Below are 27,943 nucleotides of genomic sequence, written 5' to 3'. Positions count from 1 at the left end.
GGAGAGGCGGCGAGGGCAGACGAGGGGGTGCTCGCGTCGTGCCGGGAGCTGCACACCAGGGAGGCCGACGGCGCGACCTGGCCGAGGTGGACACGCTCGTCGCGGGATGGGAGCCACAGAGTAGAAATCCTCCTTTCCCCCGAGCATCAGCAACTCCCTCCTGTTTCCCCCCCGCGCTGAGATAGTGCGACCAAGGGGGCCACTTTTCCACCCCCTGCCAGACGCTGTCCGCGAGGCCCGCGGAGTTGAGGCACCATCGCCGCTCCGCGTCTCATCACCATACGGGTAGGCCCGACCCGGTCTCGGCCTCAGGCCCGCCTCATCCTTGAGGGTTCTCTTTTCTTTCCTTGGTTTTGGATATGTGTTGTCGGCGCCGTCTGTGAAGTAAAATTGTATAAGTGTTGCCGTGTGCTCGCGTAATCGGTATTAGATCTGCATTGTCGCATTTGCTTTTTGTGTAAAATTGCATTGTGTTTCTTTCCTTTTCTATGTGCTTTTGGTGGAATTGAATATGTGTGCTTTCCGTTCATCGCGAATAAATGTGCTTTGTGTTGAACTGTTTCCCGCTTCGCTTCGTCATTTCTTTCATTGAATCCTCATCTTGCTTCACGTAAAGGGTTGGTAGTGGGCTGAATACGCCCGATAATTAATCGAACCGTCGAGGTCGACGAATAACACCGCTCGGTTATCCCGATAGTACGGAACGGGTCGCTTAAGTGGCCCGTGTCCGAAGTCGACCTGCGGCGAGGTGCGATCGCCCGGTCTACCCTCCGTGTGGGTACTTAGGTAGGTCGAATTTGGCGAGCAACCCTATCCCACGCGGGGGCTGATTGGCTCGATCGCGGTGAGACCAAAAGGTCCACCCGTGACTGGTTCCCGGCGTTAGTCCGAGAGGGTCACGACTGGATTGTCCGTCCGGTGGGCGACGTGCCGCGATTCGAGTTACGTGGCCGTCAGCACGCCGGCGGGCGCGAATCCGTAACAATATGTATATATGTATATATATATATGTATGTATATATATATATATATATATATATATATATATATACATACGGATTAGGATCGCCTACATACGTGCACCAAACTACGCCTCTCTAGCTTCATTTGTTTACGCACGAAAAATTAAGGTTTTTTTTTTAACACACCTCGTATGTATATATATATGTATGTATATATGTATATATATATATATATGTATATATATATATATATATATATATATATATATATATATATATATATATATATATATATATTGTTGTGGTTGACCAAATTCGCAAACCACCATTCAGGTCCCTTAGGTGAGGTATCTCGGTAAGTATATGTGTAGTTAGGCCCAAACCCGTGGTCTAGTGGGAATACATGTCATTTATGCGTGCTGCGACTCTTCAGGATAGCCGTTTTTCTTTTACTATCTTTATTTTGGACCAACCGCCATTATTACCACCACCAACCACGTCTCAACAGTCGTCACAACATCAACCACCCACCACAACGCCGCTTCACCACAACAGCCACGACCTTTACCGTCACACCTCGCAACCGTCGCATCGCCACCGTTCTTGCGCCGCTTGTGGGTACCGGTATTGGACTCGTGCAGGGCGCGCGCCGAACAGCGTGTACAAAACCACGGACTTTCCGCTCCAAAAACGGATCAAAAACGACACACGCCCACTTTTGTTCCGACCAATCGGTGAGCGAGGGGCGATTTGGCCCCGCCTCCAGGGCGTTGGAGGGCGGTCGCTATATGCAAATTCATGGATCAAAATGCATTCACGCCCACTTTTTCTCGGGCCAATGGGGAGCGAGGTGAAAGGTCGAAGGCAGGGGGTCAAAGGCGAAGCCACGGGGCTTATATAAGCGGCTGCGTTCGTCAGAAAAGTGTCGTGGTGTGCGTTGGAAAGAGTGAGTTCGGAGTTCAAGAGAGTCGTCGGTGGAGCTGGAAGGAAGTTGCGCGTTGGAACGAGCTGTGCGTTGGAACGAGTTGTCGGCGGAGCTGTGGAGAGATGGCGGCGGCGAAGACAGACGAGGGGGTGCTCGCGTCGGTGCCGGGAGCTGCACACCAGGGAGGCCGACGGCGCGACCTGGTCGAGGTGGAGACGCTCGTCGCGGGACCCGAGACAGAGTAAAAATCCTCCTTTCCCCGAGCATCAGCAACCCCCTCCTGTTTCCCCCCGCGCTGAGATAGTGCGACCAAGGGGGCCCCCTTCCCACCCCCTACCAGACACTGTCCGCGAGGCCCGCGGAGTTGAGGCACCACCGCCGCTCCGCGTCTCATCACCAGACGGGTAGGCCCGACACGGTCTCGGCCCCAGGCCCGCCTACCCCCTCATCCTGGAGGGTGGTTCTCTTTTCTTTTGCTTTGGGAGTGTGTGTTGTCGGCGCCGTCTGTGAAGTAAAATTGTATAAGTGTTGCCGTGTGCTCGCGTAGTCGGTATTATATCTGCATTGTCGCATTTGCTTTTTGTCTTCTTTTCTATGTGCTTTTGGTGGAATTGTATATGTGTGCTTTCCGTTCATCGCGAATAAATGTGCTTGGTGTTGAACTGTTTCCCGCTTCACTTCGTCATTTCTCTCATTGAATCCTCATCTTGCTTCATGTAAAGGGTTGGTCGTGGGCTGAATACGCCCGATAATTAATCGAACCGTCGAGGCCGACGATAACACTGCTCGGTTATCCCGATAGTACGGAACGGGTCGCTTAAGTGGCCCGTGTCCGAAGTCGACCTGCGGCGAGGTGCGATCGCCCGGTCTACCCTCCGTGTGGGTACTTAGGTAGGTCGAATTTGGCGAGCAACCCTATCCCACGCGGGGCCGATTGGCTCGATCGCGGTGAGACCGAAAGGTCCACCCGTGACTGGTTCCCGGCGTTAGTCCGAGAGGGTCACGACTGGATTGTCCGTCCGGTGGGCGACGTGCCGCGATTCGAGTTACGTGGCCGTCAGCACGCCGGCGGGCGCGAATCCGTAACAATATGTATATATATGTATATATATATATATATATATATATATATATATATATATATATATATATATATATATATATATATATATATGGATAGAGAGAGAGGAATATTATTTTTCCATCCGTACAAACAGCGAGGGACCCTCCATTTAATTTGTATGCGAATATGGAAGAATTAGACACCCACCTCCAACACGAACTGCATTCCCTTCCCCTCCCCGACGTAGTAAATAGATGGAACCGAAAGCAAACCATTTAGCCTATGTATTTCGTTGTTCTCTCCCCCTGGTTGTGTGAAACGTGTTTGAAGGTTCACATGGATCGATCCTCTGGGACCCTTAATGAATCAAAACCTTTCCAGCCTAAGGGAAGGAAGTCTGCTTTCCCTTCGTATTGTTTGGCTTCATTAACCACGTCTTGCACTTCCCGCCTTTCCAAAGGTCTACCTTTAACATGTTGAGTCTTTAAATTAAAAAGATCAATTTGCACAATTCCAAATGATTTGTCACCAAGTTAACGTGTTGGGAAAACAAATGAGAAAAAGTTAAAATAAAAAATAAATAAATAACTTTCTCAAAAGTGATTTCCGGATCAAAACGTCCAACTGAGCAGGAAAGACGAGTGGCCACACCCATGGAACGTACCATGTTTGTAAAGTGAGAGGGGGGGAGAGAGTGAACAGGTGTTTACATCGATGCACAACAGTATCTACCCATTCTCATTTGGAGAATTTCAACAACGCGTGGAGGAATGTATAACTTTTTACCAGCCAAGCAGGTTCCCAACAAAGGCCTACTCGTCATTAAAAATATTTTTTTAAAACCTCTCCTGTTCACAGGAATACTGCTGCCTGGAACAGCCGGCTTAATATGCCATGAAGGAGTGTTTCGAGGCGGCACCTGCTGCCTGCCCAGCTGCGCACAGCGCACTCTCCTCTCTCCCCCCCTCCCCATTCCACGAATAGCCGCGCCCTCATTGGCCAGCGAGTGAGTCACGTGATGAAAAGGGTCGAGGAGACAAATTGTGATATCAGCGTCAGTGTTTCGCGGATCAATAACCAATTTCAATAACTAAATGAACCTTTCGTTGTTGTCCTCAAAACCTGGATCTAAAGTATGAAGCACGAACCGAATGCGCAGTTTTTCACACTTTTACCTCACCTCAGGACCCCTCAATCTTCTTTCTGATGGACTCGTCCAAAGCGCGGCCCTGAGAACGGACTGTACCAACTCACTGGAGAGGAAAAAGTTTCCTATCAACCGGAGGATGCACGAAAACAATTGGCTCATGAAACAAATAGATAACTTTGGCTTGATTGGTAAACTTTTGAAAAACAAGTTGGCAATTCACGGTCAGGTGAAGGACAGAATTATTTGTTGATGACATGAGAAGTGAACACCCCCCTCCCCCCTTTGGACGCATCCATCTGTTGTTCTACCTGGGTTTCAGAGATATCCCCCTCACCTCTCCCCCATCCCGGTTCGTTCGCACATACTCGATTCATCGGAACACGATCGCCTCCTGACACTGAATCCTGGCCATGGCGGTTCTGCGGACTTTACTTTTGGCTTGTCTAACCTGTACAGGTAAACAGTTCAAACTGTGTGGTTCCCGTACATTTGTCATGGCTCGCTTGGTCTGGGTTGTGACTCACTCTCCCTCCATTCACACTTCCTCACTCCATTACCACTTTCGTTCTCTTACATCCCCACATCTTCCTATCCCACTCGACTAACAACACACCCTACAATCCCACTCTGCCATCCCCACACCCTACAATCCCACTCTACCATCCCCACACCCTACAATCCCATCTGCCATCCCCACACCCTACAATCCCACTCTACCATCCCCACACCCTACAATCCCACTCTGCCATCCCCACACCCTACAATCCCACTCTGCCATCCCCACACCCTACAATCCCACTCTACCATCCCCACACCCTACAATCCCACTCTACCATCCCCACACCCTACAATCCCACTCTACCATCCCCACACCCTACAATCCCACTCTGCCATCCCCACACCCTACAATCCCACTCTGCCATCCCCACACCCTACAATTCCACTCTACCATCCCAACACCCTACAATCCCACTCTGCCATCCCCACACCCTACAATCCCACTCTGCCATTCCCACACCCTACAATCCCACTCTGCCATCCCCACACCCTACAATCCCACTCTGCCATCCCCACACCCGACAATCCCACTCTGCCATCCCCACACCCGACAATCCCACTCTGCCATCTCCACACTCGACAATCCCACTCTGCCATCCCCACACCTGACAATCCCACTCTGCCATCCCCACAACCTACAATCCCACTCTACCATCCCCACACCCTTCAATCCCACTCTACCATCCCCACACCCTTCAATCCCACTCTACCATCCCCACAACCCACAATCCCACTCTACCATCCCCACACCCTACAATCCCACTCTACCATCCCCACACCCTACAATCCCACTCTACCATCCCCACACCCTACAATCCCACTCTACCATCCCCACACCCTACAATCCCACTCTACCATCCCCACACCCTACAATCCCACTCTACCATCCCCACACCCTACAATCCCACTCTGCCATCCCCACACCCGACAATCCCACTCTACCATCCCCACACCCTGCAATCACACTCTACCATCCCCACACCCTACAATCCCACTCTACCATCCCCACACCCTACAATCCCACTCTACCATCCCCACACCCGACAATCCCACTCTGCCATCCCCACAACCTCCAATCCCACTCTGCCATCCCCACACTCTACTATCCCACTCTGCCATCCCCACACTCTACTATCCCACTCTGCCATCCCCGCACCCTACAATCCCACTCTGCCATCGCCACACCCGACAAGCCCACTCTGCCGTCCCCACCACCTCCAATCCCACTCTGTCATCCCCACACCCTACACTCCCACTCTGCCATCCCCACACTCTACTATCCCACTCTGCCATCCCCACACTCTACTATCCCACTCTGCCATCCCCACACCCTACAATCCCACTCTACCATCCCCACACCCTACAATCCCACTCTACAATCCCCACACCCTACAATCCCACTCTACCATCCGCACACCCTACAATCCCACTCTACCATCCCCACACCCTACAATCCCACTCTACCATCCCCACACCCTACAATCCCACTCTGCCATCCCCACACCCGACAATCCCACTCTACCATCCCCACACCCTACAATCCCACTCTACCACCCCCACACCCTACAATCCCACTCTACCATCCCCACACCCTACAATCCCACTCTACCATCCCCACACCCGACAATCCCACTCTGCCATCCCCACAACCTCCAATCCCACTCTGCCATCCCCACACTCTACTATCCCACTCTGCCATCCCCACACTCTACTATCCCACTCTGCCATCCCCGCACCCTACAATCCCACTCTGCCATCGCCACACCCGACAATCCCACTCTGCCATCCCCACAACCTCCAATCCCACTCTGTCATCCCCACACCCTACACTCCCACTCTGCCATCCCCACACTCTACTATCCCACTCTGCCATCCCCGCACCCTACAATCCCACTCTGCCATCCCCGCACCCTACAATCCCACTCTGCCATCCCCACACCCTACGATCCCACTCTACCATCTCCATAAAACATCATCACCAGTGTACGACGATGGTATCATCAAAGTAGTATTTTGTTTCTGATTGAATAACTAATCACCAAAACTATTTCAAAGACAATCGGGATTTATTTGAGTAGGACCCCCTGTGTCCCTCTCACCCTCTCCCCACCCCTCCTCTACCCCCTCTCTCTCGTTTAATGCTCCCTTTTTATTAAGATGTCTCGATGTCCTACTTTGACTCCCCGTCCTCCTTTTCGCTCCAGCAGACTTGTTTCCCTTCTTCAATCGGTCCGGTTTTCAGGATTTGAATTTATTTATTTATTTATTTAACTTTTTGGGATCTCACGATGATCATCAGTGATGTTCATTTAGTCTCGTGCGAGTCACGACCCTTCAATCTTCATTTCCATTGTCTACCTTTCAGCCATTCGTCTATTTTCAACTCGTACGAATTACCAGGTGTGTACCTGACTGTGCGCAACCTGTCTGTGAAACGGACCACGACGCAACACTCTTTCACAACAACAATTCCTGTTTTCTTTTCTCTCGCTGGTTTGAAAGTCCCTGGTTTGTAGCAATTCCACCATTTCACATCTCTTTCCACCTGAACACCTTTTGGTAATATCCTCTTATTCCCCCGAGATAATCGGCTTTTGCCACGCATATGCCTGTCGGTGATCCTTATGGTCCTCCATCGGACTTGCAAGTCCCTGTCTTCCTTCCCTCGATGCTTTCCCCAAGGTAGAGGGTTTAAACTTGAGCTTTAGCTCATCGGCTAAACCTCTTGACTTTTAACATCCATAGCCTTCCCCTACTGCAAAGGTGAAGTCACTAAGACACCTTGACACTCTACAACTGGACCTGACAGCACCTGAAACCGTTTTACACTTACCTGGTGCCTGCTAAGCCCTTTGTTTGCCTCCTTACCCAGGTCCTGTGCCGCTGGTTGCCTTCCTGACACACAGGAAGTGTACCAAGACCGATCCATCATTCTTCTCCTCTTCGTAAGCAAAGTCCTGGAGTCTGTAATCGCAGCTTTAGATTGGAATCGTTCCTATTTACCTGCTCGATCACAGGTCGCCGAATTCGCTTGGCTCCAGTCGCTCGATTAACAACACGGTGGCGCTGGACTTCGACACTCGACAAGTCAGGGGTCATCTCTGGGCCTCGTCGGCGCGAGATGGCCCGTGTTTTCCCTGTGCAAGGACGGGACTAATCTGAAATTGAAGCTCTGTGTCTCTCACGACCAAGACCCAACTGCAACGAAACGGAAGGTCGACATTATCTTTGTACTCGTGGTGTCAAGATTAACGGATTTCTTCCGTCCACGTGATGTCACCCATCATCAGGTCGACTTCAGCACGCTCGCGTTGACATCATTCGAGGACATTCAAATTTATCTTTTATTTATTTATCTTTGCATTCAAATTCTCGGCTCACGGAGGAGCCAAGACCACCTGGGGATGGTGTGTTGATTTATCTTGGCTCGGCCTCAGTCCCGGCCGGCGCACAGCGGCAAGCGGGGCGTTTCTCAGCGCACAAGCTTGGAGACGAGGCCGCCGATTGGTACCCAGCTCGACTTGCTCAGGATGTTTTCCTTACCTGGTGGACAGTCTTGCTTGACGTAATTGCGAGCGTTGTGTGAAGTCCAGGGTCGAGGATTGTAAAGCGCAAACAAACAATGGGGTCATTCCTCAACAACTCTACTAACTTTCAAAACGTTCCCGAAGCGGCCATCTCAAAATTAATAAATCTATGAACCAAGAAAACGCTCAAAACCCAAATGTTTAGGGGTAAAAGGACCCCTACAAAAGATTTCAACTCACAACTCCGAGCGCGGTGGGATTTTGGCCTGAAAGTGCTTCCGTGCCCATTCTGCGCACCTGTTAATCAACACTAATAATTGCCATATTTGGGAGGCTCTTATCGTGCCACTGAATAAAGATATCAAGTTGAGACTTTGAACTCTGTGTAATTTTGATTTGAGATTTCAGAATGTGTCCTCAACCTCGTTACCTTTTAGGATTTTCAGGTTACTGGCACCTCGACGCTGGAATTTTCGATTACCTTTTGTATTTTGGGGATTTGCAGGTACACCCCATGCCCACAAGCAATCTGAGGCATTCTGTGTTTGTTGACTTGTAACAACAAGCAGAGACCGGTCAAAGTGTTCGTTAACTCTGCCACGGAAGGTGGATGGTCGTTATGTTTTCAACCCTGTTTGTCTGTCTGTTTGTTTGTTTGTTACTTGTGAAATTGAAGATCAGCAAGTACATTGGTTGGTCTGGTCTGTTAATCTGTCCGTCTGTCTGTCTCTTTTTTTTTTTGTTGTATGTCAATCACCTACACGTCATATTGTTTTTACACATTTCTACCATCCCCACGTCTATTGATCGGAGTTTGTCATGACTCCAATCGATACGAAACCTAACCACCTGGCAAGGGTAGTGACTATCTGGAATCCTGTTTTTATTTTTATTTTTTGAGGTCAAAGGTCAAGGTCACAGAAATCGTCAGTTTTCATCACGTTCAGTTAATATACGTAGGAATGAAAACCACGGTCCATCCGTTGTCCTTGAAGTCTCTGTCCTTGAAAATTTCCTTGAATGAAATGTACCTCGGGGGAGAGCATTCGTGTACACGTAGGAGTCACAAGATTGAGTTATGTCGTAGGTAGATCTTTGCCCCTTGTTTGAGGGTTTGGGGGTAAAAATGTGTTGTTACTTTCTGTATCCCCGGCATGATAGTCACCCCCACCCCCGCGACTTTGTGGGGTTGGCCGCAGGAAGCCTGGCCCAAGTCTTTCAAGAACTGGCTGACCAGGCCTGACGTTCTACTATGGTTATGGCAGGAATTGGTAGTCTGTTCATGGTGCCGCCGATAGCTCACTTACTCTTTGCGAAGGACACCATGGGACCTTTAACCTCCACCAACTAATGTTGGCAGATGGGGCGTCCAGTTAAACATCCATCCGAGGGACAGCACACATTGATGAAACACCGGGATGACAGTTTATAGCTGGGCCTGGATTCAAACCCAGGGCAGACAGCTTGGAGGTGAGTGTGCGTACCTCCAGCCCACCCTGCCAGCCCATGCAATCAATCGCACTGATACTTCAGATAATTCAGTTCTCCGTTTGTAAAAGCGCAAACCTAACTCGAACATTTTTTTTTGGTGAAAAGGAAAAAGTTCAAAAAGTCCAACTTTTCAGCTACCGGAACAGAATGTGCTTCATCGGGGACTAACACAGGCCTTTTGTGTTCATCTACATCAATGATTTGGACAATCGGGTTCAGTCACCCCCCCCCCCCCCCAGTGAATTGAAGTTGATAAACTCTTAAAGATTTCATGAATGGGATGCTGTTGTAGTGCAGGCTTGTTGGACCAAATGCCCTCCTGTATCAAAGTTCCTTGTGCATCCTTGCGCACCTTTGTTGTTTGGGTTGAATGTAGACTGGGGGAGGGTACAGTTAGAAAGGGAGAGAAGTTCGACAGAATAGTGTGGGAGAAGGCATTGGGTAGGATGTGAGAACTGTTATGAGTGGCACTGCCTTTTCCAAGCAATATTTTGCCATGGGAACCCACAACTGGTGGACTGGAACCACATGTAGGTCTGTACATGCCACATGGTGAAGACCAGCCAACTAGTTCTCGCTGGGTGTTCGGCAATCATTTGGAAACGTAATCTCTAAGGTTCCCGTGATCCAAATACATAGTGCCTGCTGCTCTCAGTTAGAGTGGAACCCCCAAATTCCGGGATGCCATTTTAATGTCCTCTTCACTCAAACACCAGAGAACCCACTTTGTGCAATATATTATGTTCTCGCCAACAGGCAGGCTGTGACAGCATTGTTGTCTGCTACTTTGTTGTCTACATGCTTTTTAACTTTAATCCCTCATCTAAGCTTGGTGTTGGCTTCGCGGTTCGGATAGCCTGCTTGGGATGTTCAGGTTCTGAGTTTGATCCCCTGTCACCCGTTGAATTAACACCTGTTGGGGTTGAGTCAGCTTGTCATCCTTCCGAGGTCGGCAAAATGAGTACCCATGTACTGGTAATCGGGGTATTGCATCAGTGGCACAGCCACGCCCTCAGCCAATGAAGCTACCCGCAGCCTTGTGCTGCATATGAAGGACAAGGAATCCCCCATCTTTACAGAGGTTTGCTCCAAAATATCTTAGAAATTCCTTGGCTTGCAAACTCCTGTTATCTTTCTCCCACCACAGCTTGGAAACTGCAAAATTCTGGAACTTCTTGGCCCTTCCATTGATGCCATCTTTCCTGGACAGACTCGATTGGGAATGGATTCAAAAGCCTGCTGTCTGTTGGGAATACTTTTCCAGTCTATCCTTCCTCGACACCTCTTATTTTGCAATTGTCAAGGTTGTTGGGCACATTCCAATGGATTAATTATTGAAGTCCTCTGTGGGCTGGGACTTTTTACAAGGAATTTTTTATGCACAGGAGAAGGTCATTCGGCCCATCATGCCTGCACCACATCAATACCAGATTTAATAAATCCATCAATAACCCTTCCCTTCGTGTGCAGCCTTTTGGCTGCGACACTGGTACTCATTTCACCGACCTCGGAAGGATGACAGGCTGAGTCAACCCCCTGATGTTAATTCAGCATCCAACGGGACTTGAACTCAGGACCCTAGGATCCCAAGCCACCACCATAACCGCTAAGCTAACACCAGGTTCAAAAGCAAACACCAGGGAGTCCTCTGTCCCTCCTTGCTGTCCTGGAAGCAGTGGAAGGGAATGTCCTGGGTATTACTGGAATCTCTTGACAAGAAGTCAAGACACCAGGCCTACTCCTTTCCGATTGGTGGTGATCTCTTTTACTGCCAGCTTTTTTCTGATGATTCATCAGTTGCCCCATCAGCCCTCCTCCTCCTCCTCCTCCTCTTCCTACTCCCCCCCCTCTTTTTTCATAATGTTTGTCAGAACTCAGGAGAGTTGCATTTATTAAAAAATGCCCTCCAAGATTCAAGCTCGATATTGACCACCACCCCTTGAACCCATCTCTCAAGTGCCTCTCTGTGTCTGCATTTCCTACTCCTTTCTACACTTGTTCAAGATGGTCCATTCACTACCAGCCCGTATCATCACCCATCATGAGTGATCTGTTTTCCTCTTTTCCTTCCCGATCCAATTATTCCCCCAACATGTCAACACTGAACTTGATTTTATTGATGCCTTTTGTATGTTTGCTCCCCTTTGTTCCATTGTTTTATTGTTAACCTTCCAACCTCCATTGTTCATTTCTACCAATTGCTGAGACATTGTATAAAATATCCTTTTAAAATAAAATTAATCTGCATTTATTTCTTCAACCGTATTTTATTTATTGTCTCTTAGTCTCCTTCCTTTACTCTTCCTTCATTTTAAATTAAATACAGGTGTCATCACTCATGGAAATGTAAAAATAAATAAATAAATAAAGTACCGTACCTTGAGCGGATTCCTTCCATTTTAAGTCATTCCGGAGCGAGTGACTGGTAAAGTGGAGCAAAGTTGTCATTTACCATCAATGCTCATTCTGTTCCCACCCCAATCCCCACCTGCTCCTTACCTCCACCAATAGCGTGTGCAGTGCAGGTGACCATGCTTGACACTTGGAAGGTCGTTATGTTATTCCAGCCTGTACGCCTGCGCTGCCAGTTCTCGACAGCTGCCACCTCGGGCACAGAACCCATCGTCACGTGGAAATACAAGTCCTTTTGTCGGGACCGAATCGCTGATGCTTTTAACCCCAGCAGTTCAGCTCAACAGATCAACTCACAGGTTGAGATAATCTCTGTGTCTGAGCAGACCGTGTGCATGAACGTTTGTCCGACTGTTTGTCCAAAACATTCTCTCATGTGTCCTCAGATGCATCAAGCCGACCCAAACTACAATGTGTACACAGATTGTCCAGATTCCAGTCGGGAAGTACGAAACATTGCCACCAAGCAAGGAACTTCCGTAACCCTGGGTGCAGAATACCAAGCCCGGAGAATAACCATCGTAGATCGTACGTGAATATCCCCACACTCTATTTTCTTTCCTCTTGGACCCTCTTGTTCTCTATTACTCCAGAAAGGTTTTGGCAGCACCCAAGGATGGGTTGGCACGTATGCCACAATCCTCCATCCAGTCCCCAATGTGTCTGCCTGTGGGTGTGTCTGACCGCGTGCGTGTGTGTCCGCCCGCCACTGTGTGTGTCTGTCTCTGTGTCTCTGTGTGTCTCTATGCATGTACATGTCTAAAGCTCCCTCGTGGTATATAGCATTGTGACAGATTGAGTCCCATCACAATAATTGCCATATGTTGTGTTCACAAGCATCACCCACCACGCAAATGCGTTGTGCACTACCACTACACAGCCCGGCCAGAGAGCTACGATCACGTACAGTGAGTTAATCTGCGACCCACGAGTGACACCTGGAGAATGTTTTATTTTTTTTCCATGTTCGCTGATTACCTCCGCTACCGAAGGTGGATGGAGGTTGTGTTTTGACCCCTGTCTGTCTGTTTCTTTGTTACTTGCGATAATTAATCAAAGATTTTTTTTTTTATACTGTAAGTATATTGTTGGTCGCGTCTATTATTACTTGACAAAAATTTTTTTCTGCCAAGTATATGTTGATCTGTTCCAAAAGTTTGTTTGTCTGTCCGCTCACCTGCAGCCCAAACCATTCAGCCGATCGTTCTGAAACTTTCGCTGACATTCCCTGCAACGGTCATGTGTCAAACTTTCTCAAGATCAACATCGACCAAATTTCTGAAAGTGTCAATTTCCATCCGATTGACTTGAAATTTGAACAGGATTTTCAGATCAGCTGACTGACTTCAACCACCAATTAATTGTTTTTGAGGTCAACATAGGCCATAGGTCAGCAACTTTGATGTAAATTCTAAAATCCTCAATTTTCATCTTATTGACTTAAAATTAAAAGAGCATTTACATATCAGGTCACTGAATTGAACCACCAATTATTTTTGTGGTTAACATAGGCCAAAGGTCAACAACTTTGAGTGTGTCACAAGAATGAATTGATTCGATTTTGGTGAAGATCTGAATACGGATCCAGATGCGAGAATGTTTTATATTTTTCTAAGAGATTGTGAAAAAAGTTTCAGTAGTTGTAAGTTATAATGCAAGTTAGTTTATGCTTGTTAAGTTGTGTATAAAAATGTATAAAATATAGTTTATGTATTTTAAGAAAAACAGTTTTTTTTAAGTTGTTTTTTTAAAAAAAATAATTTTTTAATCCAAAAGTTTCTGGCAACCCTCGAATCTGACTGCAACTGGACCAGATGGCATCAGCTCACGTGGCCTAAAAACCTGCTCTGCTGCTTGCGCTTCCTCTCCCTGCCCTTCTCACCCTGTCCTTTACCATCGGTCATCATCCATCTGCTTGGAAATCAGCCAACATCACAGCATGACATAAAAAGGTGCAAAAATGGATTCCCTTAACTGCAGACCAATTACCTCACTTCCATTCATCAGCAAGACCATGGAATCCATCATCACAGGTCAGGTCAGGTATGGGAGCATGCGCCAGAGCAGCGCGTTGCTGCGTCCACTTTCTGCCGGTACTCCAGGGGCCTCCATCTGGCCATCCAACAGGCAGTTGCCTGGCCCATCCCCATCTCCTTGAGATACTGATCAACCTGCTGCAACCATGAAGCACGTGGCCGGCCCATTGGCCTCCTCCACTCACACTCCCTCGCTGAGAGAATCTGGTGAGCAGGATCAGCGTCAGGAAAACGAGCCACATGTCCATACAGCCGCAGCTGACACTCACGGACCATGCAGGTAACAAATCTCATTTGAGTCTCTCTCAGCAACCGCTCGTTGGACACAAAGTCTGACCAGTGATAGCCAAGGATTCTCCGACGAAGGATAGCCAAGTAACCACCCGCCATGATCCCGCGGCATAGAATGCGTCCTTCACGGTGAGATCACTCGCCTCAGTTGGAGCATATACAGAGACCAAGGAATTGACACCCAAGGAGTGACGAATCCTTCGTCTCATAATATGCTCGTTGACCGGTGTTACCTCGATCATCATTGGAGTCAGCTTATTGGACATAGCTACAACAACACCTTGGGCATGGTAACCATCAGAGCAACCCAACCGATAGTCTGTGTAACCACCCGCCATGATCTCGCCACTATCCAGTCTCTGAACCTCAGCATGCTGCAATACCTGATAATGTTCAAATGCTTGAGCTCAGATGATAACAGAGAGACGTGATCATCTTCTCTTAGAGATAGGACATTCCAGGCACCCACCCGAAAGGACAGCCTCATGTTAACCCAAGGAGATCGACGCCTGGTGGACGACACATCAGCACTGCTCCCCCACACGTCACCGCAATCTGACCCTGGAGGTTTACCCTGTTGTTTTCCTCCTATCATCAAGGGATGGGGGTCCCGACGGCTTTGCCCCAATCCTGTCATCGGGTGAGCTGCCCTGCGAAGGTCAGCAGCACAGGAGGTACTCCCACGGGGTGGGTTTTTTTATTTCCTTACACACACACACACACACACACACACACACACACACACACACACACACACACACACACACACACACACACACACACACACACACACACACACACACACACACACACACACACACGCATTTAAAGGCCATTTTCCCCGCTAAAGCAGGGGTTAGCCTTGCGGGCCCCATGACAATCTTCTCCACTTTACTCCATTTTCTGCATCTCCCCTTAATCCCCTTGCTCACATTTCCTCTTCCACCACATTTAGCCAAGTTTTTCTCGGTCTTCCCCGTCCTCTACTTCCGACTACACTCATTTCCAACACTCCTCTCACCCAGTCACTTTCATCCTTCCTCAACACATGACCCAACCATCTCAACCTGTTTCTCTTCACAACCTCCATCACAGACTCTATTCCCATCATCTTCCGCAAGTCATCATTTTTCTTCCTCTCTCTCAACGATACTCCACATTTCCACCCTTTCCAGCCTTTGTTGCTGCTCCATGTTCAGTACCCATGTCTCACTCCCATAAATCATCGTACTCCTCACACATGTAGCATACACCTTTCCCTTCAGCTTCAACGACACTCCCCTCTTTGTCAGCACGCCACTCAGTTCCCGAAACTTCTTCCATGCACATCTCACTCTAGCAACCGTCGAAGAGTCTGATCCACCTTCTCCATTCAGCATGTCTCCGAGATAGCAAAATGTTTTCACCCCTTCCAGCTTCACACCATCTCCAAGATCCAACTCAACAATTCCTTCATCTGCTGCTCCCTCGATGCACACCTTACACTTGAATGTAGCTGCCACACTGGTTAATGACCCTCTCACCCCACGACATTTTCGATGAACCCATTCAGCACACATTGTACACTGAATGGAGTTCACTCCGACACCCTTCCTGCACACAGCACACGGCCACTTCCCAGTCCTTTCCACCTCACCACGTGCTTTACCACTTGCCATCACCTTCGTCTTTCCGATATTCACCTTCAAACCTTTTGCCTCCATACATTCCTTCCACTTCTTCATCTTCTCCTTCAGTCCATCCATACTCTCTGCAATCAACACCAGATCATCTGCATACAGCAGCTCCCACGGTAAACCCTCCTTTACCCTCCGAGCCAGCACCTCCATCACACCTACAAATAGAAGTGGACTTAGTACCGACCCCTGGTGCACTCCTACCCTCACCTCAAACTCACCACTGTTCCCATCCTTTGTCCTTACAGCTGTGCGTGCTCTCTTGTACATGGCCATCACTACTCTGATCAACCATTCCTCCACTCCTAACTTCCTCAATGCCCATGCCATTACTTCACGTGGAACTCTATCAAATGCTTTCTCCAGATGAACAAACCCAAAAAACAACTTCTTCCTCTTCTCCAGGTACTTCTCCTGCAACTGCCTTACAATAAAAATCGCATCTGTCGTTCCTCTTCGTGGCATAAATCCAAACTGCATTTCGTCAATCTTTACCTTCTTCCTTATCCTCTTCTCCAACACCCTTTCCAATACCTTCATTCCATGCTCCAATAACTTTATTGCTCTATAGGAGCCACAGTCCAGAGGGTCACCTTTCCCCTTGTACAGAGGGACGAGGGTACTCAGTTCCCAATCCACTGGAATGCGGCCTTCTTTCACCACCAGATTACAGATCTCTGTCATTCTCTTCACACCCCAACTTCCCGCTGCCTTCAACATATCTCCCACAACTCCCGTCGGCCCTCCTGCTTTTCTACTCTTCATTGCTCTTATAGCTTCCTCAACTTCCTTCTCAGTTATCTTCTCTGCTGGTCCTAAAACTGGGTTACTCTCGATGTTTCTATCCCATTCATTTTCTACATTCAACAGCCTTTCCATATATCTCTTCCATCTTCCTTTAATTCCATCTGAATCCACAACAATTTGTCCCACTTCATCCTTCAAGCAACTCACCCCCATCACATCAAATCTCTCTCTCGCTATCTGCTTTGCAATCCTGAATACCGCTCTCTTACCCTCCTCCGAATCCAAGCGTTCTCCAAACATTTTCCTACGGGCCTCCTGCGCCTTTGCAACCTCTTTCTTTGCAGCCTTCTTGGCTTCCTTATAACTTTCATGTGCAGCCTCTTCTTCCACCGTACCCTTCGCCTTTTGCCATTCCTTGAACTTCTTCCTCTTCTCTGCAATCGTCTTTCCAACTTCATCACCCCACCACCATGTTTCCGAGTCCCTCGGTGGTCCTTTTGTCCATCCACATACCTCACCAACGGCTCCCAATAGACTATCTTTCATTGACATCCAACCACTTTCAAGCTCAACCACATCATCCTCAACCATACTCAGCCTCTCTCTTAATGCTTCCTTCACTGTCGCCTCTTTCAACCTCCACACCTTCATCCTCACTTGGTACTTCACCCGCCGAATTCTCCGCGCACCTTTCACCCTTATATCGCAGACAACCAGGTGGTGCTGCGAAACAGTCTCCTCCCCTGGGATCACCTTTGTGTCCCGGAGGTTTCCCCTATCTTGCTGAAGCACCATCAGGTAGTCAATGGTTGTCGTCAACCCACCTGACGTGTATGTAATAAGCTTATTATTCGCTTTCTGGAATTGAGTATTACAGAGCAACAAATCAGCTCCATCAGCAAACTCCAAGATCCTTTCACCTTCTCCATTTCTCACACCATATCCATAACCCCCATGGACTCCCTCAAAACCATCTGGACTCCTTCCCACATGTCCATTCAAGTCTCCTCCAACTACAACAACTTCCTCATCTTTCACATTTTCCATCAACTTCTCCATCGCACACCAGAACATGTTCTTCTCTTCATCGCTTCGACCGACCTGCGGGGAATATCCCGAGATGATGTTCACCAAGAGCTTTCCGATCACAATTCTCACCATCATCAACCTTTCACTCACTCTCGTCACACTCACTACACTGTCTACAAACTCCTCAGAAAACATGACACCAACACCATGCACACCTTCCGGTCACCCTTGCCACATAAACTTGTACTTCTGCCCCTGCCTTCCCTTCACCATTCTCACACCACTTCCCTTCCACCGTGTCTCCTGCACACAACATATGTCCACTCTTCTTCTGACCAATGTTTCAACCACTTCTCCAGATCTCCCTGTCATTGTCCCTACATTCCATGTACCAAACCTCAGCAACTGATCTCCACGTGGGGCATCAGACGATTGGTTATCATTAATGGAAAAATTTCCTCCCTTGCTTCAATCGGGTTCCCCACCTTGAGTTTTAACGAGAGGAGGTGAGGACCCCCACGGGGTACTTCGGGCTGTACCCTGCCCATCAGTTGTACTCATCATGGTTTCCTTTTGAGGCGATGTTTTTATGGCCGGATGCCCTTCCTGACACCAACCCTTTTAGTCCCCTCTTACGACACGCAGGGATACAGTGTACCTATTCTGACCGGGGTACACACCGCGCTGATTTCCTTACATTTGTGGCTTTTGCAGAATGAAGGGTTTTACGGTGGCCAGAGTGCAAATCCTGCCACCAAGCTCCTAAAAAAACGTAACACAACTGCAGGAGGACGTCCGCAGACACAGATGGGCAGTAGAAATGGATGGACTTTGGCTGACAAGTAGCTCCTTTGACAGGTTTTGTTTTTAATCCTGCTGGGTGTCCATATCATACACCCATACGTCATCACTGTTGATATAAAGTTATTCCTTTTCTCCAACAGCCTTATCTCAGATCATAAATGCAGATTCAGACCTTGTCACTCTACCTTTGTCATGCTGCTTCGACTCCCCCAATAATGGATGAAGGCTCTCAACATCAGACATGAGATCAGGGCCGTCTTTCTGGACATATCTCGAGCTTTTGATACAGTCTAGCAAGCATCCTGACTTGCTCTCCAAACTGTTTGCCGAAGGAATCCAAGGCCAACTCCACTCGTGGATTATCGGCATCCTCCACTCTCATAGCAAACGTCTGGCTCTGAACGGAATCCTTTCATCTCCTCTTCCTGTCAAAGCTGGAGCCTCCCAAGGCAGTCTTCAAGGCTCCATCTTATTCCGAATCTTCATCAATGATCTCACTGACTCTGGAGAATCCTCTCCATCTGTTTGTGGATGACTCCATTCTCTGCCATTACATCCCTCATCCCTCTGACAGACAGGCAGCAGCCTCTTCCCTTTCCTCAGAGCTTGACAAAATCACAAACTGGTCAAACACTTGGAATATGTCTTTCAATCCTGAGAAATCCGACACACTCACTCTCTCTGTCCAAAAAAGACCGTACCGCAAATCCTCCCTTCTGTTTTTTCAACAACCCTCTCGATGGATTATAACAAAAGTTGGTGGATGAGTTGGTTGGATCACAAGAACAAGTCAATGAGATTTTTGTTCAGGTCCAGATGCAGATCCGGCCTATCGGTGAGATACAAAATGTAAACTGTTCAGCCTGGCAGAGGTATGTGCTCTACTGAGTGCCGTTCTAGTTCGTTTTGCTGCAGACATTGGGAGGAGCTGAGTGCGTGATTTTTACCTCCACGCAAGTGTGATGAGAAAAGCGGGGTAAAGCAATTGGTTCACTTTGTCTGTCGACAGATGTCAGTTTATGATCGAGGAACAACTTCATTTCAATTCAATTTTATGTTTTGAACCGAGCATAACATGAATGGAATATGAATCGGAACACAAACCTGTAGTTTCGCATTGCTTTTGCCCTGAATTTGGACAATGGTGCAGAATCTCGTCCTAAGTGTGCACGCGCAGAGAGGAGTGGGGTAATTTGTTTTTTTTACCTCTGCCAGCGTAGGTGAAGGAGGTTACGTTTTCACCTCTTTTGGGTCGTCGAAATGCGTGACCCTTATTGTCAGTAATTCTGTCTTTGTTTGGATGTTTGTTCGTTTGTCATCAGCATAATTGGTAGTAAACGTGGGCGGATTTTGACCAAACTCCGGTGGTAGGTACATCTTATGACCTCGTGCTTTGGAAATTGTGATGGTTGCTAGGGACGCTTTGGTCCCCTAGCAACAGCCGGAAAACCTTCAAAATCGGTACCGTTCACGCAAAATCAATTCCGAAAGCCATCATCCCACGTAGGGTTATGAAATTTGGCACGAATGATCTACAGGTGATGCTCTATCTAATATATTCGGGTTTTTATGATATATGGAATACTTTACCCGCAGCGCCCCCTACAATTAGGGTATGTGCAAAAATTGGCGAAAATTGAAGGCCCCCTAGCGACCGGGTGAGTGCATCGATACGAATGAAACTTTGCAGGTTCATGGTACTCAATGAGTACTACAACTTTGCTTCAGGACATATTGACTGATTTCGCTTCGGTCAGGGGTCAAAGGTCAGTTAGTGTAAAAATCGATAATATGCGAGAGCTGGAGATGCCTTCGTGCCAAATGCTACTCCTCCTAGGGTTATGGTCGGATGGTCATGAAAATTCACACTAATCGTCTGGAATACATTGTGCACAAGCGATCGAGCCGGATTTTTGATTAGATCTTTGTTCACCCACAGCACCCCCTCGAACTTCGGGGATTTCCAATTTCAAACCGCATTTTCGGTACTTTTCATTCAAATGAATACCGAGTAGTTATCAGTGGATGGAACTGGATGAGATTTGATATGCATAATCTTAAGGTGATTCCCTATCCGCTATATGACATCCATTTTGCTCTATATCTTATAGTTTCCATCCTCGGCGACCCATCGCCACCTACCGGCTTGTCTGTCTGTCTGTTTGTGTACAGGATATCTCAAAAAGTTGTGGACGGATTCAGACGAAACTGGGTGGACACGTTGGGTGTGGGATAAGGACAAACTGATTCGATTTTGGTGAAGATCTGGATACGAGAATTATTTAATTTTTAACGTGATTCTTCATCATTGAGAGATTGGACCAAAACCGATATAGTTCTGTATCGCATGATATTTCAAACATGTAATGAGCCCAATATGTTCTTGTGGATCAGGAAATACGTGTCGGAGGTATGCGCTCTACCGAGTGCTCTTCTAGTTCTGTCTGTCTTGCAGTCAAACAAAATTGAAAATCATTTCAAACAGGAAATGCACTGTTTGTAAGGATACCATAAATGACACAAACAATAAGCACAAATAACTAAGGTAACATGTTAAATAAGGTGGCGTAAAAAACGTTGCACCAACGGCGGTAAACCTCCAGAAAAATGTTTTTAGATCCTCGTGGAGGATCTCTAAGTCTTACTCACGTTGTTGTTCTTCATCTTCTTCTTGTGGACTTTTTTTGTTTCACAGTCTACAGTTTTTATCGAAACTTCCTGAAACTTGGCATACATATGTAAAAATACCCTGCGCAGACAGTGACCATCTCCGATTTTGAAAATTCCTCCTAGAAAAAAAAGTTATGACGTCAACATATCTCCGCGAATGGAAATCACCTAAAAAATTATCTCCGAAACTAGGCAAGCTTTTTGAATTCTGTTTGCAGGAACCGAACAGGGCATTAGCAGAGATGAATTACCGCACATATGATACATCACTATGACGTCATATCAATTTTTATGACGTCATTCCTATTTTTTGACATTTTTTGTTTCACAACCCAGAGTTTTCATCGGATCTTCGTGAAACTTGCCATGTATATGCAGAAAGCCCACGCGCAGGCAGTAACCATCTCCGATTTTGGAAATTCTTCCGAGAAAAAAAGTTGACGTCATAATATCGCCGCTAATGGAAATCACCTATACCATTATCTCCAAAACTAGGCAAACTGTTTGAATTTTGTTTGCGGGAATCAAGCCGGGCATTAGCACAGATTATAATTTATCGCAAACCTGATACATCACAATGACGTCATATTCGTTTTTATGACGTCATCATTAAGAGGACGAGGATCTTAGCTCATTTGAGCTTGTTTTAATTTCAATTGAATTACACACTTGACACTGTGGAACACAAATCACCTTCTTCACACTTTCAAAAGCCTTCTGTTGAGCAGTACTTGCACAAAATAGTCTACCGTTTTACGTCATCTCCACCAATCAAATTTACCGCCCGCTTTCATGACATTGGAGACTATCGAGATTCAGACATAATGACGGCTCGTTGGAAATACAGATCGCGCTCGGAAACACATTAAGCAAGAGTTGAAAAGACCCTTCTGGCCTTCCCATGTCCTTTTGCTCAAGAATGTGTGGGGTAAGGTGTTCTATGAACTGTAATATATATATATATATATATATATATATATATATATATATATATATATATATATATATATTTTTTTTTTTGTTAACATTTCGAGTCCCAAAATGCAATGTTCACAGGTATGCTCCTTCCGGTGTCTGATACTGAGATTGGAGAACTGACATTTTACGTACATAATATGTATATACCGTATGTAGTTTGGGTTGATTCTATGTCGCATTTGAAGAACTTTTTGAATACTCAACATGTATGAGGAACCTCTCGTGGTATACATTGAGCAGTACTCTTTTTTTTAACAGTGAAGGTTGTTAAGATGGATAAAGATTGCTGTGTGTGTGTGTTTTATTAACAAACAACAACAACCCCAAAATGGACTGAATATCTCCCCACTCTTCCATCCCATCTGTTTTGTCCACTCAGAGGCAACTCTGTCCTTGGAAAGGGCTGGATGGGGGGACAGTGGAGTCTATTACTGTCAAGTGATATCCGTGAAAGATCTTGCTGGGAACAACGAAGGTTTCGCCGAGGTCCTTGTTCTTGGTTAGTCATCAATGAGTTTATGTTTCCTTTGTGAGTTTGTGTGGTTAAGCATTACTAATGGTTCGTGACACTTGCAGGAATGTACAGTCGCTTCCTTTGACTAAAGGACAAGTCTGTCTTGTGAAGGGGGTTACAAAGAAAAGCGCAAGCACTGTTGTGACATTGCCTGTTACACCCCGAGTGGTGCTTTGTGGATGATTTTATTTTAAAATGACTCCCGTAATGACGTCACAATTCCAGCTGAGATTTTCCAAAAGAAACCAACTTAAGAGTTAATGTAGCATGAGTTATGCGTTGATGATTGCTGTTTTCCGTCTTTCTTGTTTCAAATCTGCTTTGAGCGCATTACCATCGCCCCCTCTATCCCCCTCAGAATGTTGCCGTCCCTTGCCCCTCTTTTGGCACGTCTATCTTTGTCTTTCTGCAGGACAGACAACAGACAAAGCCCAGCTCTTACCTGGTTTATCACTTAACATTCCAGGTATATCTCAAAACAAAATTCTACTTTACCTTCCCATCAAATCTGCCAGTACCTTCCCTTTACCCTCCACCTGCCCATCCTTTTTGCGTCTGTCCGCACATCCTTTAATTGTTTGTTTGTTTTTATTTATTTTGTTTTTACTCCTCGACTTGAGCCTGACCTACCTGAAGGATGGATGGACGCACGCCCTGACTGTTTGCTAACCTTTGCCGGTCCTCTTGCATTTACCTCTTTCAATGCAAAATGTCTCAAGGCTCCCATGAGTGGGATATGTGTGCCACGCAGCGGATCGCGTGTTCAGTGTCCCTCAGAACCTTGGATTGTTGTGGAGAAGAAGATGTTTGTCCCTCGCATTGTGGCTGCATTTCGCCTTGCAATCGGGTCGACCTTTGTTCGCTTACGTTGTGCTCGCTTTCAGAATGTTTGAGGACACGTCGATTATAGTTGGGTCATTTCCTTCTTAAGAGCAAGCTGTTAGTTCCTGCTTTGAAAACCAAGGTTGTGTCTTTTGTCTGCGGTCTTTCGAGGCTGAGACGACCAATCCATAAGAGATTATTTAGCAGGTGTTTTGTTTTTACCCTTTTTGGAAGCGTCACCGTTACAAAATGGCTTTGTGTTGCTCGTGATGCAAGTCCACAAGCATCTTGAGTGGTGTATGTGCATCTGCTGTCGTCAAGGGCTCGCAATACGCCGTCAGCGATTAACAAATGTGTTACAATTGTGCTGCACATACTTACACCGTAACCTCCGTTGTTCGGAACTTCATACTCGCTTCCTGTGGACCATGTCTAACACCGTTGCTTTTTCTAGCCGCAGGAACTGTTTCCAATTCCGAGTCCAGCGTCTCGTGTCATTGGTTCGTCGAATCTGAAGTGCTTTCTAAAGGTTGTCCTTCCGTTTCTAAACTCTCCTGACATTGTTTGCAGTCTCCGTAATCCTGCGATGACGGAACCTCAAAGTCCTGTTCCATTACTTCGATTGTGTCCCCTTGTTAAGTGGGCAAAAGATTGTCTCTTGTCACTTTCCTAACACCGTCACATCTTGTTGTAAAATCTGTAGTTCTGACATCATTTTCATGAACCAGCTCGGTTCACCCTTGATGAATGATGTTGCTACCTTTCGGACTCCTGAAGGATTTGTTGGTATTTTATTTCATTTTTTACAGGGTCTAAGACTCGTGGAAGAGCGGTCATAGCAATTTCATACACACGTACGGAGAGACAGACACCAGACAACATAGGACTTGGCTACGTACAAACATAGCTGGTGACCTTGGGGGGAAAGCAACGTAACTTTCTGGGGAAATCTGGGTGCAGGTGAGGGCATCTTTGTGACAGTGGGGCAATGAAGGAGATATTTCCCCTCTCCCACTCTACCTTTGGGATGGCAACCCATGGAGTATGTCCATACTCCATACTCCATACCCTATACTCGAAAAGCTCGGTGTCAGTCAAGTGAGGAAGCAGCACATACCTTTATGAAAGTCAGCTAGAATCTAACCGCCGACCTCTCAGACTCAGAACGGACACTCTAACCATTACTGCACTGAGTCTGGATCATTGCTCGATGACCATACATTGATGGTACATGATGTTGCAACGTAATCCCTTATATTGACGTATAGTACTCACTTCTCCCCGTCCTCCCCCAGACTGGTTGTTTGTGGTCCTGGTGGCCCTTGCTGGCATTATTCTAATTATTCTACTGTCCATATGCTGGTGCCAATGTTGTCCACACACTTGTCCTTGCTACGTTCGCTGTCCCTGCTGTCCAGAACGTTGCTGCTGTCCACGAGCACGTAAGTGTTTGGTGACTACGTGTTCAACTTTTGGAATATGTTGGTTCTTTCTTCAGACCTTCGTGATCACGCCAGACTTTTGTCCCCCTTTTTAATTTTATTTTATATCATTGCAGTGTATGAAGCGGGCAAGGCAGCGACTGGCTCGTACGTGGGCTCTCATGCTCCAACTATATTCACCCCAATACCTGGAATGTACCCCTATAATGCCAACCCTGCCATTTCTGATATGGATGGCGGTAGCTCAGGTACTCGCTCAGTAATGCACTCTCTCATCTATGATGTACTGTCACATTCTTGTACCCTTTGACCTCATGTGTAATGTATTGCTGTATTGCTGATCGTTGCAGTTGGAAACAGCTCTCGAGCGCCGTTGCTCCCTTTCGACGATGGTTCAAATTCGACTGGTAAGCGGATGAGTGAAGGAGGATTGGCAAGAACTGCACTGTGTAGTGGACCAACAGGTGTCGGGTAGTTCGATTACATATGGAGGAAAATAAATTCTCAATCGTTTCATTTTTATTTTTTTTCACCCCACCTCGACCCGACCCTACCAATTGTACAATTCCAGGGCGCAACACTTATTTACAACATGATGCCTCTGGGCCTCGGGTCCTGTATGTGACGGAAAGAGAGCTCAGCAACATGCGGCCACCATCGGTGCCTTCGTATCGCAATGAATTTGATCGCAGTAAGTTTCGCCTCCCGCGACGTGATAAACACTTTCTCTTACCCCACCACTACAACTTCAAGAGCCTTGTGTCTGCCACTTATTTTGTTGGAAACCTTACCGGCTCGCTTTTTGTTCTCCATAGTGACCGAGCTTTCTTCTCTTCATGAGGGGAGAAGCAGAGAGAGGGAGAGAGACAGGGCTGACTCTTCCCTCCACATGGCCTTGCGCGAAGCTAGGGAGCGAGCTCTTCCTCCACTCTCCGACCTGTCGGAGGGAGAGAGCGATGAAGAATGGCAAAGATCCCGGCATGGAGAGATGAGGGCACGCTCGATGGAGGTTCTTGACGATTGGGGTAGAGAAAGACGACGTGGAGAGGACCGAAGCAGAGGAAGAGGGTGGGTGTAATGCTGGATGTGACTTGCCACAATGGGATGCTTATTTAACAAGCTTTCCATGAATGGTGCAACTGAACTCGTCGTCGTCTTTTTTCTTTTTCTTTTTCAGACGCCGCTCTCCATCTCCTTCAGCAAGTAATGACTATTACTATCCCTCAGTGCGGAAAGGGAAAGCAAGAATGAAGGATTTTGAAAGCGACAGCCGGAATGGGCGCCTTCCTCCAAAATCCTCTGCAATGAGTCGTTCCTACGAGTCTGCTCTTAATGAAGTATCCGTCACTACTCTTCCTTTATCCTGTTTCCAGATGTTTGTTCAATGATTCTGTTTTTTTTTTTTTTTTCTGACCATTAATGTATTAAATTCTCGTTATCGTTATCCCTTCCCCTTCTACCTTCTCTTTCCTCCAATAAGCCTCAGCGTTCTCCTCGTTCTCATCCCAATTCCCGCACACCTCCGACTCCCGGGGCTCCGCCATCGTACCGCTCGGATGATGTGGATTCGCGGAGTGGATCGGGACAAGGAAAGAGAAAGAGGAAGGTGAGGCATTGTAGTTCTTATGAATTTGTTTGCCAATGATGTCATGCCCCCATGCCCCACTCGTAATTATAGGGTAAGCCCGTACGGTCATTCGGAATCCCACTTGGTTGTTTGCATCGTCGGAATTACCAATCGGAACTTTCTTGTTGTGTGTGGATCTGTTGAGTGTACTGGCAATAGCTCTTCCATGAGCCTCAACTCTGGGGGAATATATATATATATATATATATATATATATATATATATATATATATATATATATATATATATATATATATATTTATACACATATGTGGTACCGTTGCTTTCTGAACGTGGAATCGATAAACGGATCGGTGTTTCTCAACCATGCTGTCTGTGTTCATGCACTCTCACTCGGCGAAGGGGTGAGCGGTGAGTTGTTTAAAACACCGCCGTCGGTGGTGGTGAACCGTTGTGGTTTCTTAAGGGGACCTTGAGCTGTGGAATCCGGCATGTACAGGTAGCCTGCTTAATGGTGTCTCGATTCTCCGTCATGTTTCGCAGGGCCTGCAAGGTCGAGAATCTCTTCGGGTGTGAGGACGAAGTTGGAGACGGACGTGGAGGGGGAAGATATGTTGTTGTTGTTGTTGTTGTTGTTTAGGGGAGAGGTTTATGTAGGAATAATCGGAGATTCACAAGTGTGGTCACATGTTTGTAAATGTAAATGTCCCCCCCCCCCGCCCCCCCCCCCAGTGTACATTTTACAATTCACCTTCAGGGATTTGTTAGAACATGTTTTTTTTGTCTTTTTTACGTTTGTAATGAAGACGTGTACAAATGTGTATACCGTTAGTTCGACAAAATGCCTTTTACCTGCTGTTAATTGAACTTGCTTAATAGTTTACTATTTGCTTTTATTCCTTCTTGGTCCAAACTGATGCTGAATCCCAAAGCAGTGTTCCAACGCCGGCTGTGGGGATAGAAGAGGGAGGAGGGAGGAGGGGGGGGAGAGGGGTAAAGGTCACGCGGTGTGTTGGTGAGATGACACATGAGCGGGCTGGAGTTTTCAGCATCACCGGACTGTTGTGTTTTATAATGTTAATGTTTTCATGCTTGTAGAGCTGTAGTCGTCACTTCCATTCGCCACTTTTTCACCGAATCGAGTGTACCACGGATTTTAATCACCTTGGATTGTTTTCATTACTTTTAAACATCACAGCTATGACGAATAAATACGTTTTCTTGACTTTGTCCCTGCGCTGAATGAACTTTGTGTCAT

At 47.0% G+C, this 27,943-nt stretch overlaps 1 protein-coding gene across 3 annotated transcripts; it reads left to right on the top strand.

Moving 5' to 3' along the window:
- The first annotated feature begins 4,377 nt into the window (after positions 1 to 4,377).
- LSR (lipolysis stimulated lipoprotein receptor) lies at positions 4,378 to 27,910 on the top strand. 3 transcript variants are annotated; one of them, XM_085860550.1, is made up of 13 exons: positions 4,378 to 4,556; positions 12,188 to 12,387; positions 12,475 to 12,616; positions 22,699 to 22,818; positions 23,246 to 23,299; positions 24,951 to 25,097; positions 25,214 to 25,345; positions 25,448 to 25,504; positions 25,669 to 25,788; positions 25,913 to 26,165; positions 26,275 to 26,434; positions 26,578 to 26,703; positions 27,229 to 27,910. In XM_085860550.1, exons 1-13 carry the CDS (start codon positions 4,511 to 4,513, stop codon positions 27,259 to 27,261), a joined length of 1,590 nt encoding a protein of 529 aa, XP_085716676.1. In that variant the 5' UTR covers positions 4,378 to 4,510; the 3' UTR covers positions 27,262 to 27,910. The 3 variants fall into 3 exon arrangements, with proteins under 3 accessions (XP_085716676.1, XP_085716677.1, XP_085716678.1); XM_085860551.1 differs by lacking the exon at positions 23,246 to 23,299; XM_085860552.1 differs by lacking the exons at positions 22,699 to 22,818; positions 23,246 to 23,299.
- Positions 27,911 to 27,943: the final 33 nt, after the last annotated feature.

The sequence above is a fragment of the Eptatretus burgeri genome, chromosome 16, assembly GCF_056783735.1.
Source record: "Eptatretus burgeri isolate ZD-2024b chromosome 16, Ebu_testis_v1, whole genome shotgun sequence".
Taxonomy (NCBI): Eukaryota; Metazoa; Chordata; class Myxini; order Myxiniformes; family Myxinidae; genus Eptatretus; species Eptatretus burgeri.
The sequence above is the reverse complement of the archived record's forward strand: the minus strand, read 5'-3'. Positions and strand labels throughout refer to the sequence as shown.